The following is a 17,074-nucleotide window of genomic DNA, read 5'->3' as shown; positions in this document are numbered from 1 at the left end:
TCTCTGTCACCCCCTTCCTTGGAAAACTCCTGCAGAAACTCGCCTTCACCCAACTTACTTCTCATACTGAACTTGTTGGCGGTCTTCACGACCATCAATCTGGATTCTGAGCATCCAGGGGCATGGAAACTGAAGTATTCACGTGAGCCAGGGTGAGTACTTAAGGATTAATGTTTATTTATGATAACAACCGGCGCCCAACACTGTGACCGTCTCTTACAATTCCCTTCATGTAACTGACTAGAACCCTACAGGTTCATTTCTAACTAAACATTCTAAGAGACGTCGCAGCGTGAGGCCAAACAATCCAACTAAGAATACTACACCCCCCCCCCATAAATATGGAATGGAAACATGTGGCTTACATCGTAGTACAATTAACAAGACATAATGGCCATATGACTTACATCGTAGTACAATTAACAAGAAATAATGCTAGGAAACCAACATATATATATTTTTTTTCAACCATTTTCCAATGCCCTTGAGTAACATTTGACGACCTACCTACTCATAAATATGAATGCGCAGCCTAGAGAACATTTTGAGAAAGTAAAATGATACAGAAAACTAAACATAAAGTGTACATTTACTTAGGCATAACATAATCCCTGGACCAATATGGTAATCTTCTTTCTCTTGAACTTCGTGGAAGATTACGTCCAACTACATTTTCTACATTGTTACCATGTCGCATATTCACATCCATTCCTTCACTTTGTCTCGCTACGTCCCTATCATCACTCTTCATTTCATTTACATTTTCCCTTCTAAACAGAACTTCATCTGTAAACAAATCATTTGCTCTTTTTTCTTTACCATAGAATCTGCATTCTTCCTGTTTGCCTCCACATTTCCATCTACTTACCCTGTCCAAATTCCATACCGCTCCCCCAGCAACTCTAACTGCTCTTCTAAACACTTGTATAACTTTAATTGGACTGCTATATTTAGAGTCGCCTTTCCTCACCTTACGACCACACTTAATCCGTACATAATCTCCTGGTGAGAGTCTCAATTTGGGTTCTCCAGCATCTGGTTTACCACTAGACCTCTCATTTTTATTTTGATGCTTGAATAACTTATATTTCTTATCATCCACTACTTTCCTACGATTAACCCAATCTGGATTAAGTAAAGTATTTGGAGCTCTTCCTCTCATCAATTCAAAAGGTGACACATTCATTCCTTTCTTAACAGTCATCCTACTACACCACACTTTCTCTTTGAGTACTTCATCCACCGACAAGTTATTACTCAATGCCAATTCTACAGCCTCTACAATCACGCGATTGTATCTCTCCACTAATCCATTGGTTTGAGGATGGTATAAAGATGAAAACCTCCATTAAATTCCTGATCTTTTGGCAACCTCTCTTATCTCTTTACTTTTGAATTGAACTCCATTGTCACTCATTATCGCTTTAGGGAATCCTTCCCTTCTACATATTTGCATAATGAACTTCATAATCTCCTGACTATCAATTTTACTCACAGCCTTAACTTCAAGCCACCCTGAATAGTAATCAACTAGTACTATCAGGAACTTTTTCTCTCCTATCAATTTCTCATATGGCCCAACGATATCAATACCTACCATTTCCCATTGCCCTTCACCTTTGTGAATGTCAATAGGCTTTGACTTTACAACTCTACAACTCTTATCGCTATTTTGACATGGCCAACAATTTCTAACCATTCTTTCTACCATTAGGTCCATATCTGGCCACCAATATTTCAATCTTATGTTATTTTTCGTGCCTGTAATACCAGGATGACCCTGGTGTGCTTTCTCAATAAGTTCATCATATAACTTGCGTGGGGGAATCAATTTGTCTCCTCTCACCAAAAATCCATCCTCCATGGACAACTCATCTCTTACCTCCCAAAATCTCAAACATGCTTCCTGAACTGCCTTCTTTTCAGGCCACCCAGATTTCATGTATTTGCATATTTGTTGAAGCTCATCATCCTTACCCAACTCCTCAATCTACTTATCTTTGGACGTAACTTCAAACACAACAGCTACCATTTTGTCATCCATTTCTACTGCCATCTGCTTACTTCCCAAAGGTAATCTCGAAAGAAAATCAGCTACAACATTCCTTTTTCCAGGCACATACTTCACAGAAAAATTATAATCCTGCATTTTAAGACTTAGCCTTGCTAATCTTGGCGAAGCTCTGCACATTCCCTTGACCGTGAGAACCTCAATCAACGGTTTATGATCTGTCTGAATAACAAATTCTGTTCCCCACACATATTTCCTGAAGTAATTTACCGCCCAGGAGCAAGCCAACAACTCTTTTTCAATCACTGAGTATCTATTCTCCGTGTCTGAAATAGCTCTCGAGGCATGACTGATTACTCTTTCATTTGCATCTTCATCAACCTGTGATAAAACTGCTGCCAATCCATTTCCACTGGCATCTACTGTAATTTTAGTCATCCTACCAAATTCAAACCCTCCTAACTCCAATGAATTGCAAATTTCACTCTTTATGCATTGTACTGCTCTGTCACAATTATCATTCCATACAAACTTAGCATCTTTTTTCATAAGTTTCCTTAAAGGTTCTGTGACACTCGCAGAATTTCTTACAAATCTATTGTAATACTCACACAATCCCAAAAATGATCTTAACTCGTCTTTGTTCTTAGGATTAGGTGACTCTTTGATTGCTTCCATGGCATCCTTTTTAGGTTTATATCCTTTGCCATTTACAGTGTGCCCTAAATATTCCACTTCATTCACTCCAATTTTACACTTGCTCTGTTCAATTTTCAAACCCACATCTTCCAATCTTTTCAACACCCTTTTTAGCCTGTCATCATGCTCTTCAATTCCTTTTCCGAATACAATAATATCATCCTGATATACGAAAATTCCTTCTACTCCCTTGAGGACATGCATCATCACCCTTTGAAATACAGCTGCCGCAGAGGCTAAACCAAACGGCATGCGCTTATACCTATATAGACCATGTGGCGTAATAAAAGCTGTAATATCTCTGCAATCTTCAGTGAGTGCAATTTGATGATAAGCTTTTGAAAGATCTAATGTTGAAAACACATTTGCATCACCAATACAATTCAACATCTCAGAAATAATTGGAAGAGGAAATATGTCAATTATTATGTTCTTATTGACGTCTCTTAAGTGAATGCAAATCCTGAGTTTGCCATTCTTCTTTAGCGCCACCACGATGGGACTCACCCACTCCGAGGATTCAATTTTTTCTATGACACCTTCAGATTCCAACAATGTCAACTCCTTCTCAACTTTGTCAGCTATGGCAAATGGAACCGGTCTTGACTTTGTGTGTCTAAGCGGTATTGCTCCTTTCGTCAGGCAGATCCTGTGCGCAAAATCCTTTAACAAACCTAACTTTGATTTGACTTCACTCTTTTCCACTGACACATCGTTTCTGACACTACTATTGACTAATAAAATCTGCTCTTCAGTACATGGATCCAATCTGATTCTCAACCCAGCTTGATCTCTCCATCCTATGATGCTGACGCCCTTTTCTGCCACATAACCTTTAACTTGGGCCCGTCTGTCTTTAAATTGGATGATGCTGGGAAACCATCCCATCATCTTTATCCTTGATCCTTCAAATCCACCCGGATTTTTAATGCTGATAAATTCAATTCGCTCCACAGACCCTGTGTCACAAGGTTTTGCCATGTCCTTTTGGTAATGATCGTCCAAGGTGAACAACTATCCACCTTCATCTTAAGCTTCCAGTTATCTAAGATCACCTCGCAACTTGGGCACTTAAACTCTCCTTCTGGGGGTTCTTGTATGAAAAATACTCTTTCCTCCTCTGACTCTTCCTCTTCGTCCACAATGACTGAAACTCTTTTCTTTTTCTTGCAAACAACTGCAAAATGACCTTTTATGCCACAATTCCCACATTTCTGTCCTAGAGCAGGACATTGTCTTGCATTCGCGCAATGGCCATATCTGCCACAGTTGTAGCATCTATTTCCATCCCTTTGTTGGTAATTCTGATATCTATGATCATGTTGTGTGCGAGGGTCACTCTTAGTCCAGCTTTTCCCATGAACTTTACTTGAACTTCCTTTATATTCTGGATTTTTCGTCTTGTTGCTCTTCCCTGGAGCAGCTTCAGCCTTGTCTTTAGGTCGCAGTGCATTAACTTGGCTATGTTCTTCCTGCTCCTGTACCAACTTCGTAGTGTTTAATTGCATACTCTGTACAGCTTATTCCTTCTTGTTTTTCATTTCCTTAGAACATAATTGACTATGCTCAACTCGCTTGGCAATAGCTATAGTCTCAGGTAGTGATGGATTGCCAATCATCCACAGCCTGTCTTGAACTATATTATCCTTTGAGTGAATTATTATCTGATCTTGTATTAGTTCATCAAGAGTGATACCATTACCAAACTGACATGTTCTAGATAAGAGCCTTAATGCTGACACATATTCCTCGATACTTTCACTTTCTTTTTGCACTCTGGTATAGAATTTATATCTATTTATGGCCACATTGGTTTCCGGCGCATAATATTTGTCCAATTGTTTTATGGCTCTTCCATGTTCGTCAGCATCTCCAGCCTCATCTCTTGCTAATTTTGGAAGTTCTCTAAACTTCCTTTGACCTTCTAATCCGAGTGCATGCAACAATAATAGTTTCTTTTTCCTGGATGTGAGTTCTTCTTGATCCACGGCCTGAATATAATTCAGCCAAAATTCTTTCCATTCTGACCAGACAACTGCTGGCTGTCCTGGAGCCGGTGAAAAACTTGCACGAGGTTGGATATTGATTCCATGCATTATAGTATTCCAACACAGTTCTTAAGACTAAAAGTCTTTTAGTAATGAAATTCCTAAGTTCGTGTGTTCAAATAAATAGAGATGAGAAAAAATATATATATATATATATTTTTTTATGTACTGGGACGAGGATGAGGGTGCCTAATCCTCACCCTCCCCAGACTTTCTGGTCTTGATCCAGCGGGATCACGTGACCGCTATCTGTAGAAAGGTTCTTTTCTCAAATGTACACATTCAACAGTCATGCGCATGTGTTCCAATGCAATCGCTACGCGTAGTGATGTGAGGACTGAGGGATCCTTTATTTCCTAATGCCAAAGAGGTGGGGCTGGAAAGGGCTTCCGGAGAACCAGGGGCAGCGAGTGTCCCAAGCTCAGCACGAACCAACGAAACCTCAGCGGTTGGTTCGGAGCGTTCAATCTCTAAGCTGCAGCCCCCTCTGTGGATTGGCACTGTAAGGCAGCACAAACCGACACCGTGATGTGTCAGTTCGGAGCTTCTGCTCTCGTTCAGCTCCACGTTACTGAGTGTTGTGTGACAGCACAAGCCTGCGCTACGCAGTATCACACGAGGGCTCGGAGCAGCTGCTCTCGTTCTCCTGTGCTGTGTGGGTTCACCAGGGGCCGGTATCCTCGTCGCCAATTGAAGTATTCACGCGAGCCGGGGTGAGTACTTAAGGATTAATGTTTATTTATGATAACAACCGGCGCCCCGCACTGCGACCGTCACTAAACATTCTAAGAGATGTCGCAGCGCGAGGCCAAACAATCCAACTAAGAATACTACAGAAACTGCCCTTCTGAACACCCGTGAAGAACTGCTTGCATTTCTGGAATCTAACTCCCCAGCTGTCCTCATTCTACTCGATCCCTCCTCTGCCTTTGACACGGTCAACCATTCCATCCTCATAAAACGGCTCCACGATACCCTGAGCGTCTCGAAGCGGGCACTGAACTGGCTGACCTACTTCCTAAGTGACCGTCCATTCCAGGTTATTCTGGGCACCTTCTCCTCCCCTACCTCTTTCTTCACCTGTGGTGTCCCCCACAGCTACATCCTCTCCCTGTGGCTCTTTAACACGTACCTTGCTCCACTGGCACTCCTCATCTCCACCTTCACACCTAACTTGAAGTGCTACGCAGATGACACACAACTTTTCTTCAAACTCCCTGCTGACCCTCTTACTTCTACCATCATCCCAGTCTGCCTATCTGCCATCCAGTTGAGGTGCACTTCCAACAATCGATTCCTCAATGCCAGCAAGACTGAGATCCTTCCTATTGTGACCCATGCTGCCTCTTTCTTCCCCTCACTCTGGCCATCCTGTATGGGCCCTCCCCCTTCTAATTCAGCTGAAGCCAGAAACCTTGGAGTCATCCTCGAGTCCTCTCTCTCCTTCCTCCCTCGCATTCAGGATATTGCCAAGAAGTCCCACTTTCAACTCTTCCTTCTCAAAGGAATTCTCCCCCCTTTCTCACTTTCCCCCAGAAGTGTAATGTTACCCGAGCCCTGGTTCTCTCTAGGCTTAACCACTGCAATAGACTTCTCCTGAATCCATCCTCTTCCTCTCTGTGACCCCTCCAGCTAATTCAGAATAGGGCTGCGAGACTTATTCTTGGCCTCAAGCCCAGGGACTGCATCTCTCCTGCCCTAAAAACTCTTCACTGGCTCCTGGTTGCTGCACGGATTAAATTGAAATCCCTCTGCATCCTCCATATGGCTGTCTGGGAGACCACGGTATCTGCAACTTGCGCGTACTAAATGCTCTCCCTCTAGATCGCTAGGTTCCTCTGGTATCAACTCTCTGTGTGTAAAGCATTTCGCTAATCAGAGGGCTGGAGGCCGATCTCTTTCTTCAGCTGGCTCCCTCTTATGGAACAGCTTCCCCCTTCCTCTTCGTCTTGAGCCAGACCTCCTCATATTCCAGAAGTGCCTCAAAACTTACCTTTTCACCTCATCCTTCCCTCCTTTGCTAATCCCACAGGTGTTGAGATTGGTGACCAGGGTCTTTATGTGTCCTTCGGGGCCCTGTCCTCCCACACCCAATTGCCTCAGGCTCTGCCTACACATAGCACTCGCCTCGGAACCCACTGGCCTACACCACTGTAGGCCTGCACTTACCTACTTACTGCAGCTCAACGCTCCCTAGCACTTACTATACTGGGCACTTAAATCTGCTGCTCACCCAGGAGCACAGACACTCCAGCACTTACACGCCAGCACTTACACGCCACTCCCTCTTTCCCTCTCCTCTCTCTGCACTTGCATGTTCTGAATACTCACACGGCCTAGCAGGTTTGTCTTTATCCTCCAGTGTATAACATTTTACAATCCCATGTTCCTTCCCTGTTGCCCTGTGGGCGCTTTGAAACACAATTTACTTGTTGTATAAGCGCTTAACAAACGCACAATAAATAAGCGAATAAAGGTACAAGGGGTTATTCTGGCTGTTTGTATTGTGCTGCGGTGCAATATACATTATATTTCTCTTTAGTATTCTCCAAAATATACTGAGTAAGCCTGGTTTCTATGACAGGAATCTGGACCACTCAATCAAAACCACAATAAAGTCTTTATTCAACTGAATAAGTGCCAAATTCCAACCTTACTCTGGTCCAAGGTGTGGAGCTTTGCTGTGGTGCTATTATCGAAGGGGGTGGCACAACATACAGCCATGCACAATACTTTCAGCTTTGGCAACCGGTATGCAGTAATTATGTAGAATCACAAAATAACTAATCCAATTACAACAAATCCAAAATAACGAGTTCTAAAATAACAAATTTGGAAAAAAACTCAAAAAGGGTTGGGAGTGGGAATAGTGGAAATAGTGGTTTTGGGGGTGGTGGAAAAGAATTAGGGGCTCCCAAAAATAACAAAATAATAAAAAGGAATTCCTTATTTTGGTATTAGTTGTAATTGTATTAGTTATTTTGGATTCGATAAAATCACATGAAACCCTGGCAGTTGTATTATCTTGCACATCAAGTGTGATGTCACAAATATCCGGGAATAGCTCCGCTGAAGTCTCTCTGGTGAGCCTGTAAGTTCTTGATGGTTTTGCTAGTGCTCGTATTTTGTGGATTTTGCTTCAGGTGTCCTGGGGTTTGGAGCTGTTTCTTCCAGTGACCCAAGTGCATAGCAATGACCAACCAGAACCCTTCGTCCCTTGTGGATGCTTCCACCATCATGGATATAGGAATTGATGCATTTGTAAGCAGGTGTACATGGACTTCCACTATGGAATCCTTGACAGCTTGCCCCATAGAGAGCTTGCTGGGTTGGCACAGTAGGTAGTTTGCCAAATGATCGGCTCCGGAGTGATAAACTGGAGTGGTGCCATACTTGCGCAGCTGGAAGAGCCTCCTTTCTACGGCTGAGCCTGACATGATAGGGATAGGCGGCTTGATATCTGTTATAACAACCAGTGGTTGCCCGTAATTATGCACATGGCAATGGCGACACACCCACAGGTCTGCCAGAGCACCTCTCTCGAGATCTGCGAATACTGTGGTTTGGTCACTGTCGGGGCGATGGGGAGTGATGCTCCTGTACTGTCCTGCTGTGCCACGACCAGCCTTAGACCCAACAGGCTTGTGTCAACCACTATCCCTGTGGGATGTGACTGGTCAAACAATGCCAAGATGGCATGAGTGGCGAGTGCAGCGTTGGTGTCCTGGAATGCTGTTGCTCTAGTGCAGTTCATGCCCATTAAGCCTTTTAGTGAGATTATGGAGCAACTCTGACATTGTGGCCAGGCTTTGGGTGGACTAGCCCCAGTATGTGACCATCCCCAAGAAAATGCTCACTTTGCAGATGCTGATGGGTGCTGTGGCCAGTTGAACGTTTCTTGACTTCGCATGGTGCCCTGAAAGAAATATCCAAAAAGGTTTGGGGGGCAACAATTCACATTTGGTCCTAATTAGACGGTTTCTGCCAAACATTTTTTGGCGAAAAAATGTATCAAATTTTTTTTTATTTTGGGGGGAGTGCCCCCAAACCAACCTCCCCTATTATTTATTCCCTAAACCCTATACCTTATATTCTCTCCCCCCTCCATATTTTTTAGATGATTTTTTCAGCAAAACATGTTCAGCAAAAAGTTCAGTGGAAAAAAAACAGCCGATGGATGAACGTCGTACCAATTGGAATGAGTCGCAGTGATTGTAACCTGTCAAGTACATTTGGAAGGTGCTCAATGTGTTCTGCCCAAGTTGTCATGTAGATGAGAATGAAATTCTGTATGCCAAGGAGGCCCGCTGATGTGCTCCTGGCGGTGTATTGGGACACCTGGGCAGCTGACACTCCAAAGCTGAGCCAATGGTACTGGTACAGGCCTTTAAGTGATGCAAATATAGATATATAAGGGAAGGGAGGGTGTAGCAGAACCTAGTAGTACCCGGTGTTAAGCTCTAGCTTGGAAAATACCTTTGCCTTTTGTGAGTCAGCCACAAGGTTGTCTATGGTGGCTGCCGGCTTGGACCCGCTAAAGGCCTGGGAAGCCCCTAACCACCCCTTTCCTGACAGAATCTGTCTGCAAGTGTTTTGTAGCTACACTGATAGGAGACACTCCATGAGTGGGCCCAGACACTCATGCAATAAGACCTCCTTCTTCCAGTTTGTTGAACTCTTGCTCGACCTGCTTTTGGAGGTGGAACGGGATTCTTCGGCGCTTAAATGCTGTGGGCAGAAATATTTCCTGGATAGGAAGTTTGACCTTTTAGCCCCCCTAATACATGCAATGTTGCCTCGTATTTTAGGAGAAGGTTGGCAATACCCTCCAAATGAAGTGTGCCACGTAGAGTGCCTTAGCTGTGCCACACTGAGGAATAGTATTGCTGATCCTTTTCATCACATAACACTGGGATTTCACCTTTTGTCAGTCTGCCACGGAGGCTGTTTTCTTGGGGAATTGGTGTGTAAACTGCACAAGTAAAAATGCAAACCTCTGCATGCGCGTGAGAGTTTGATGCAGGGATAGCACTCTGAAATAGCGCCCACACTGACATTGACTGATGTTCCTATGCCCATAAAGGAAGAGGGTTTCTATTGGCCTGCACCATCTCTCTTAGCAACAGAGTGTACATCCTGCTCCAAGGACTACAGAGACGAAGAGCAATTCTTCCTGCCATTCTGGATTCTACCTTGACTTCCCGTTCCGGTTCATGCACACTTGCCCCATTCGAGGTTATTGATTGAGGCTCAAGACCTTTGACCTCTTCATTATAAGACTCACAGAGGCGCGTGTAATGATTGAGATTTCCACAGTGGCTACGTGTTTGTCCCCTGTGCTGGACATTGCCCAACGTGTGGTAGTGACCCCATGCAGGAATGACAGGGGTCCTGTCATTGTATTGTGGGGCTCGGGCAAGGCTGTTGTGTTGCAATGTTACGCCCGCCAGGCCTGGCTTTGTAGCCAACCACAACAAGTTTGCATTGTGGGACATGTAGACCTACAGTTTTTGCAAGCCCATATTTTAGAAAGGGAAAAAGAAACTACAACTCCCAGAGTGCAAACTGCTATTGGCCGAAAAGCTATCACTGACTGAAGGTGTCACACCAACAATGTGGCACTGGCAGCTTTATGAGGGCGAAAGGAAGGGCTGAAGGGAGAAAAATTGGGGAGTGGAAGGCTTGGCGGAAGAGTATGAAGGGGAGAGTGAAGGATAGCCAGGAGAAGGACGAGAACAAGGGTGGTGTTGGTGGACAAGCGAAAGTGCTTGTACGAAGCGGGGAAGTTAAGAGAAGGGCTATTTGAAGGCAGATGTGGCAGAGAGGAAGTGTTGCGCTCAGTTGGATGAGGAAAGGAGTATACAAATGACATTATGGCATGTAGTCATTCCGAAGTAGAAAAAGAAGCAAATGTAGGCTGACGGCTCCAACCCACTTTCAGGTAGATAATCTGATTATAAGAACTGGACAGCACAATTCAAAACATGCCATGAATGTAGTAATTAGAATTTTAAAATGTGTAACTGGCTTCTAAGCGCTTCATTTAGTCAGGATTTCTACGAGGGAAAGATGCTAGACTTTCTCAAACAATTTTGATGTTCTACATGGGTTGTGCAACTCTGGCCCTCGAGGGTCAGAATCCTGATGGGTTTTCAGGATATCCCTCATTAACATTCATTAGGAGCAGTTTGCATACATGTAGAATCATTGTATGCAAATTTATCTCATGAACATTAATGAGGGGTATCCTGAAAACCCGGCATGGATCCAGCTCTTGAGGCCTGGAGTTGGACAACATTAAGGGGAGAACTATAGCACATTCCCCAGAGGCAAAAGAATAGAGGTAGTGTGGTGGAGACTGCCCGAAGGAGTGATCTTTGCATTGCAACCGGATCTCGCCAGGCCCAGTGTATGTTACAGCAGTGATGCATTTTTTGCAGTGATTCCTGGCACTGTATGTGCTTCAGAGAATACTATGGTAATTGCCACATCTAATAGTAATACTGAAATAGGCTCGACATTTGCTGTGAAGAGCTTTCAGGTTAAGGGTGAGCTAAAGGCATGAGCGAGATGCATGCGAGGCAGCACTTCGGCGCACCCACCCCAACAAAACGTGATGTTTGATGTTCTCCCCTCTAGCATCTTTCTCCCATTGCTCAAGGGTGATCATATAAGGGCGATCACTCTCTTTTACAATTTCCCAACAAACATTGGAGAAATCCCCCAAACCCGAATTTTTGGTTGAGTTTCCTCTGCAGCCTGCACAAGGCGGGACACGTGTGTTCTGCGCTGTTGCTCTTCATGCTGGGCCTGTTCTAGGCTGGAGGTAATCTTGCTCTGCTGCCCATGTGTTGTGGGGGGCTCAGCACTCACCCGTGCCCACGCATACCATGAAACACAGAGCCACCATCATGTTCAACCTTTCTTTATTCCTCCTACCTCTTGACTGCCGTTTCCCTTCCCTTGCTCCTCCCCTTCCTCCTGCCTCCTGCTCCCTCCCATAGTCCTGGGCTTCCTTCATAAAGGGGCTCTGTCCTTTTTCCACTTACAACACCTCCCCCCTGCTTAACATGAGACTTCCCGGGTCACATTTGTTCGATGAGGCCTCTTTGTGGCTCGGTGGGGCCTGCTTGGTTGCTCGTGGGTCTCTTCCCCGCTCTCTTGTTGCAGTGTTTCATAAGTCTTTGCTCTCTCCTCTTCCTTTCTCTCGATCTCTTCTCCTTTCATTGGTTCCTGCTCTTCAAAGTATAGCTCGTGGAGGAGGGAGTCCTTTGGCGTCATTTTGCCGTAGTTCTCTGTCATAGTTGTCACCTGCTCTTTGGGCACGTAGTCCTTCTTGTGGGTTACTTTGAATGACCTGTAGTGGACGTTGATGAGTGCGTGCTGTAGTGCTGTCCGATGACTGAGATGGCTGTGTCCTCTGGCGGGACTCGGTATCGTGCGGATGGTGTCCAGCACACTGCGGTCTCCTTGGTTTGGGTCACGTCGTGACTGTCCTTTGGGCTGTTCTGTCTGTGCTGTCCTCCATTGGGCGGCATGGTCTTGGGGTTTGTCTGGGGGGTATTCTTCCACTCTTGTCTGGTACGGTTGTCTTGTAGTGCAGTTTTCTGTGACTCCTATTTCCCCCCCCTCGTACGATATTTCCAAGGGCACTGGGTGGTTGCGAAGCTCATAGTCCTCTGGCAGAATGGGTGGGGTTCGTGTGCCAAGTGCTGGTCCATAAGGGTCAAGGGTGTGTGCATTCCTGAGACTTCTGGGTGGGCTGGTGTTCACGACCTTGATGTCTTTCCTGGTGTCTAACCGTGCTCTAGGTGCACTCGGGTCTCTTGCCTGGGGTGTGGGTTGGCATGTCGAGCTTGTGGGTGGTCTTGCCTTGCACATTCTCTAAAGGTGACGTTCCTGGCCACAGCGCTAGCATGTTCGTCCAAAGGCTGGGTATGGTTGTCTGTGGGTGTGTTTCCACCCTCGCCCGTGGCATTGCTCTGTGTCCGGGCCTTCTGGCCAGTGTCTTCTCAGTTTCCTCCTTCTCCGGGGTCGAGTGGGCTCAGTGTGTTTCAGTCGCTCTTCCGTGAGGGCTGCGATGGCGTCGCGTTCCACTTTCCTTTCAATGGCGACTGCCTGTGCGTCAACTCTCTCATACGTTTTTGCCAGATTGAGTATTTTCGCTAGGGGTAGGGGCTTTATGAGAAGGTGTTTTCTCAATGTTGACGAGGTGCATCCTTCTATGATCCTTAGTCTTATAGCTTCTTCATCATTGAAGTTGGCGAAGTCGCACTCTCCTATCTTCTGTTGGAGACGTATGACGAACTCTCCAATGGATTTGTGTGGACGCTGCCTGTGTTGGTTAAATGCAAGGCGTTCGTAGTCTTTGTTGGATCCTACTATGAGTTTGTCGTTGATTGCGTCGAGGAGACGTTGGTACGTGGTTTTGTCTGTGGCTGGGATTGTCTTGATGATGTCCTTTACCCCTTTTCCTACCAAGTTCCTAAATATGCTGAGTTTGTTTGGCGGGTCTTTGTTCCCAATTGCTCCTAGAAAGTCTTCAAATTCTTCGACCCATTCCTCCCATCTTGTTCCTCGGTCGTGGTGCGGGATCAAGGCGAATGGGTTGGGCCTTCTCATGACGGTGGCATATGACGTGGGGCCCAAGTCTACTAGGGCTTGCGCAGTTGCGTCGGCATCTGCTTGTGCTAGGTCAGTCATGGTGGCCGGTGTTTAGCTTGGGTATGGAGTCGCTGTGCACTTGTGTGCGGTCTTTGGCGGCAGATCGCTGTGTTTGGTCTTTTGGTTTGTGTGGGCAGTGTTGCTTTTACTTTCGCTGTTGTCGGTCCTGCCTGGTATGGGTCTTCTCTGCTGCTGGTACGTGTCACTTCGGGCAGCTTTCCATGTCCGTCTTCTTTTTATTTCCTGTGCGTGTCCTTCTCTTCTGTTGACCTGGGTAGTGTTGGGTCCGCCGTAGTGGTCAGTGGCTGTCCCTCTGTGGGCTTGAGGGTCAGTGCTCCGTAGTCCTCGTACAATGTTCTTGTGACCTTTGGGTCACAGTGGTCAAATGGGCAGAGTGGTGGGCGGTCACTTTTAATCTCTCAAGTAGCGCGTTGCCCTTGGTTGCTAGCGTTGGTCGGGGCAGTCAGGGTGTTGGCAGGGTGCTTGATGCACCTTTGCATGCTTATTGTTAGTTATGGGAGTTTCCCATGCGTGCGTTGGTTGGGGTAGCCAAGGGGGTTAACAAAATGCTGGGTGCCCCTTTGTGTGCTGGCTCTGGTTGGTTACTTTTGTTGCCGCTAGGGCGCAGTTCTGGGCCATTCTCGGGTCACTTAACTCCCGCACAGCGTGTGTTTGTTCTTGCTGCTGTTTTGAACCTGGTATGTGTACTCGTGGGTTGTGAATGGGTCCACTATAATTTGCGTCCCACTTTCCCTTTTTTTTTTTTTTTTTGGAAAGGTGTCACGTAATGGGAGACGCGGGGTGTGAATGCGAAACCCCACGCTTGTTTATAATAATGTCACAGATGGGAGACGCGGGGATGCGCTTTCCCCACGTGTATTTACTATGCTTGCACTCGTCGAAGTACCTTGTGCGTTGGTGGAAGCGTCCTCTGCGATCCGCTCACCTGCAGTCTTCCGTGCGGCCAGGATGCAGTGGTCGGTCCTGAAGTGTGGCGTTGGGATGCTGCGGCGGTGTTCTCCTCTGTCCTGCTGGGCGGCTGTGGGGGATGCACACACGGGCCACCCGAACAGTGCCTGTGACGTCTCTCGGGCACACAGGCCCTCTCCACTTGCAGGGCGCGGGCTCTCTTCTGACAGCTGGGCACACGGGCCCTACTTTCCGATTGCCGAGCAGCCGGGCACACGGGTCCTCACTGTGTGTCGGGCGCGCCGGCCCTTTTCACTTGCAGGGCACACGGCCCTTTACCTTGTCACAGGGCGCATGGGCTCCACTGCTGGGCACACGGGCCCACTTTCGCCGTTGGGCTCGCGGGCCCACTTTCACTGCTGGGCTCACGGGCCCTTCCACACTGCTGGGCTCACGGGCTCTTCCACACTGCTGGGCTCACGGGCCCTCCTCCACTGCTCATGGGCCCGCTTTTACTGCTGGGCTCACGGGTCCACTTTCACTGCTGGGCTCACAGGCCCTCCTCCACTGCTGGGCTCACGGGCCCTTCCACACTGCTGGGCTCACGGGCCCGCTTTCACTGCTGGGCTCACGGGCCCACTTTCACTGCTGGGCTCACGGGCCCTCCTCCACTGCTGGGCTCACGGGCCCGTTTTCACTGCTGGGCACATGGGCCCTCCTCCACTGCTGGGCTCACGGGCCCGCTTTCACTGCTGGGCTCACGGGCCCACTTTCACTGCTGGGCTCACGGGCCCTCCTCCACTGCTGGGCTCACGGGCCCGCTTTCACTGCTGGGCTCACGGGCCCACTTTCACTGCTGGGCTCACGGGCCCACTTTCACTGCTGGGCTCACGGGCCCTCCTCCACTGCTGGGCTCACGGGCCCTTCCGCACTACGGGCGCACAGGCCCTCCGTTACTGTGGGCGCGCCGGCCCTCGGTCACTGCGGGCACACGGGCCCCCGGGTGCCGATGGGCATGCAGGTCCTGCGCCCGTACTCCTTCGTTGCAGGGCTCACGGGCCCTCCGTCTTCCCGTTCTGCTGGGCGCACGGGCCCCCGTTGCTGCTGGGTGCACGGGCCCTCCATTATTGCTGGGCGCACGGGCCCCCACTGCTGCTGGGCACCCAGGCCCTTCTACCTCCCGCAAGGGGTGTCACCTGTACCATTTCCTCCACGGCGTGGGACGTTTCCCTTCGTCGCCAGTTGTTGTGGGGGACTCAGCACTCACCCGTGCCCACGCATAGCATGAAACACAGAGCCACCATCATGTTCAACCTTTCTTTATTCCTCCTACCTCTTGACTGCCGTTTCCCTTCCCTTGCTCCTCCCTTCCTCCTGCCTCCTGCTCCCTCCCATAGTCCTGGGCTTCCTTCTTAAAGGGGCTCTGTCCTTTTTCCACTTACAACACCATGCTACATGTACGCGTGTCCCCTTTATGAGGGCCTGTACTGCTACTGTTCAGTCTGTACCTGAAACCTGTTCTAAAGTACGTATAAGGGAAGATGACATGGTTGCTGCCTGTACCCAACCTATTTAGCGTGTGGGGGATTTTGCACTGCTGCTGACGGTGCTCTGCCTATGTGAGGGACGCTTGCGCTGCACCTCGCCTGCTTGTGAAGGAAGCTTGCGCTGTACCTCGCCTGCTTGTGAAGGAAGCTTGCGCTGTACCTCTTCTGCTTGTGAAGGAAGCTTGCGCTGTACCTCGTCTGCTTGTGAAGGAAGCTTGCGCTGTACCTCTTCTGCTTGTGAAGGAAGCTTGCGCTGCACCTCGTCTGCTTGTGAAGGAAGCTTGCGCTGCACCTCTTCTGCTTGTGAAGGAAGCCTGCGCTGCATCTCGTCTGCTTGTGAAGGAAGCTTGCGCTGCACCTCTTCTGCTTGTGAAGGAAGCTTGCGCTGCACCTCGTCTGCTTGTGAAGGAAGCTTGCGCTGCACCTCGTCTGCTTGTGAAGGAAGCTTGCGCTGCACCTCTTCTGCTTGTGAAGGAAGCTTGCGCTGCACCTCTTCTGCTTGTGAAGGAAGCTTGCGCTGCACCTCTTCTGCTTGTGAAGGAAGCTTGCGCTGTACCTCGTCTGCTTGTGAAGGAAGCTTGCGCTGCACCTCGTCTGCTTGTGAAGGAAGCTTGCGCTGCACCTCGTCTGCTTGTGAAGGAAGCTTGCGCTGCACCTCTTCTGCTTGTGAAGGAAGCTTGCGCTGTATCTCTTCTGCTTGTGAAGGAAGCTTGCGCTGCACCTCGTCTGCTTGTGAAGGAAGCTTGCGCTGCACCTCGTCTGCTTGTGAAGGAAGCTTGCGCTGCACCTCTTCTGCTTGTGAAGGAAGCTTGCGCTGCACCTCTTCTGCTTGTGAAGGAAGCTTGCACTGTGCCTGCCTTGCTGCGCCTGTTATGTGCATGAGGGAAACATGCACCGCTACTACCTGTGCTGTCCATTTTCTGTGTGTGAGGGAAGTCTGGACTGCAACTGCCTTTGTTTTATTTCGAGCGAGCGAAATTTGCACTGCAAGTGTTTTGTCTGCTTGTTGTGTAAGGCCCGATTTTAAGTGTGGCAGATTTCGTGTGTAGCGCTCTCCCAGTTACAGCACAGCCACACAAATGAGGAAGGGCCCCTTGAAATGTGGCGGTGGAGGCAGTAGCTGCCCGTTAGATAGACGGAAGAGTTCAGAAACAAGTGTCACGGTGTGCGGCCAGACGCACAGTATCCTTTGTACT

The 17,074-nt window shown here is 48.0% G+C and overlaps 1 protein-coding gene across 1 annotated transcript; it reads right to left on the bottom strand.

The window, feature by feature from the left end:
• Positions 1-15,903: 15,903 nt before the first annotated feature.
• LOC138568702 (apolipoprotein A-IV-like) lies at positions 15,904-16,758 on the bottom strand. The gene has a single exon (XM_069646482.1). The coding sequence runs from the start codon at positions 16,756-16,758 to the stop codon at positions 15,904-15,906; it is 855 nt and encodes a 284-aa protein (XP_069502583.1).
• Between the last annotated feature and the right edge of the window lie 316 nt (positions 16,759-17,074).

The sequence above is a fragment of the Ambystoma mexicanum genome, chromosome 2q (assembly GCF_040938575.1).
Source record: "Ambystoma mexicanum isolate Mex_15411 chromosome 2q, UKY_AmexF1_1, whole genome shotgun sequence".
Taxonomy (NCBI): domain Eukaryota; kingdom Metazoa; phylum Chordata; class Amphibia; order Caudata; family Ambystomatidae; genus Ambystoma; species Ambystoma mexicanum.
Note: the sequence above shows the minus strand (reverse complement) of the source record. Positions and strands in the feature narration are given on the sequence as shown.

Excerpts from the sequence above, each read along its gene's own strand:
- LOC138568702 (XM_069646482.1), bottom strand. The coding sequence starts at position 16,758 with ATGCACATAACAGGCGCAGCAAGGCAGGCACAGTGCAAGCTTCCTTCA.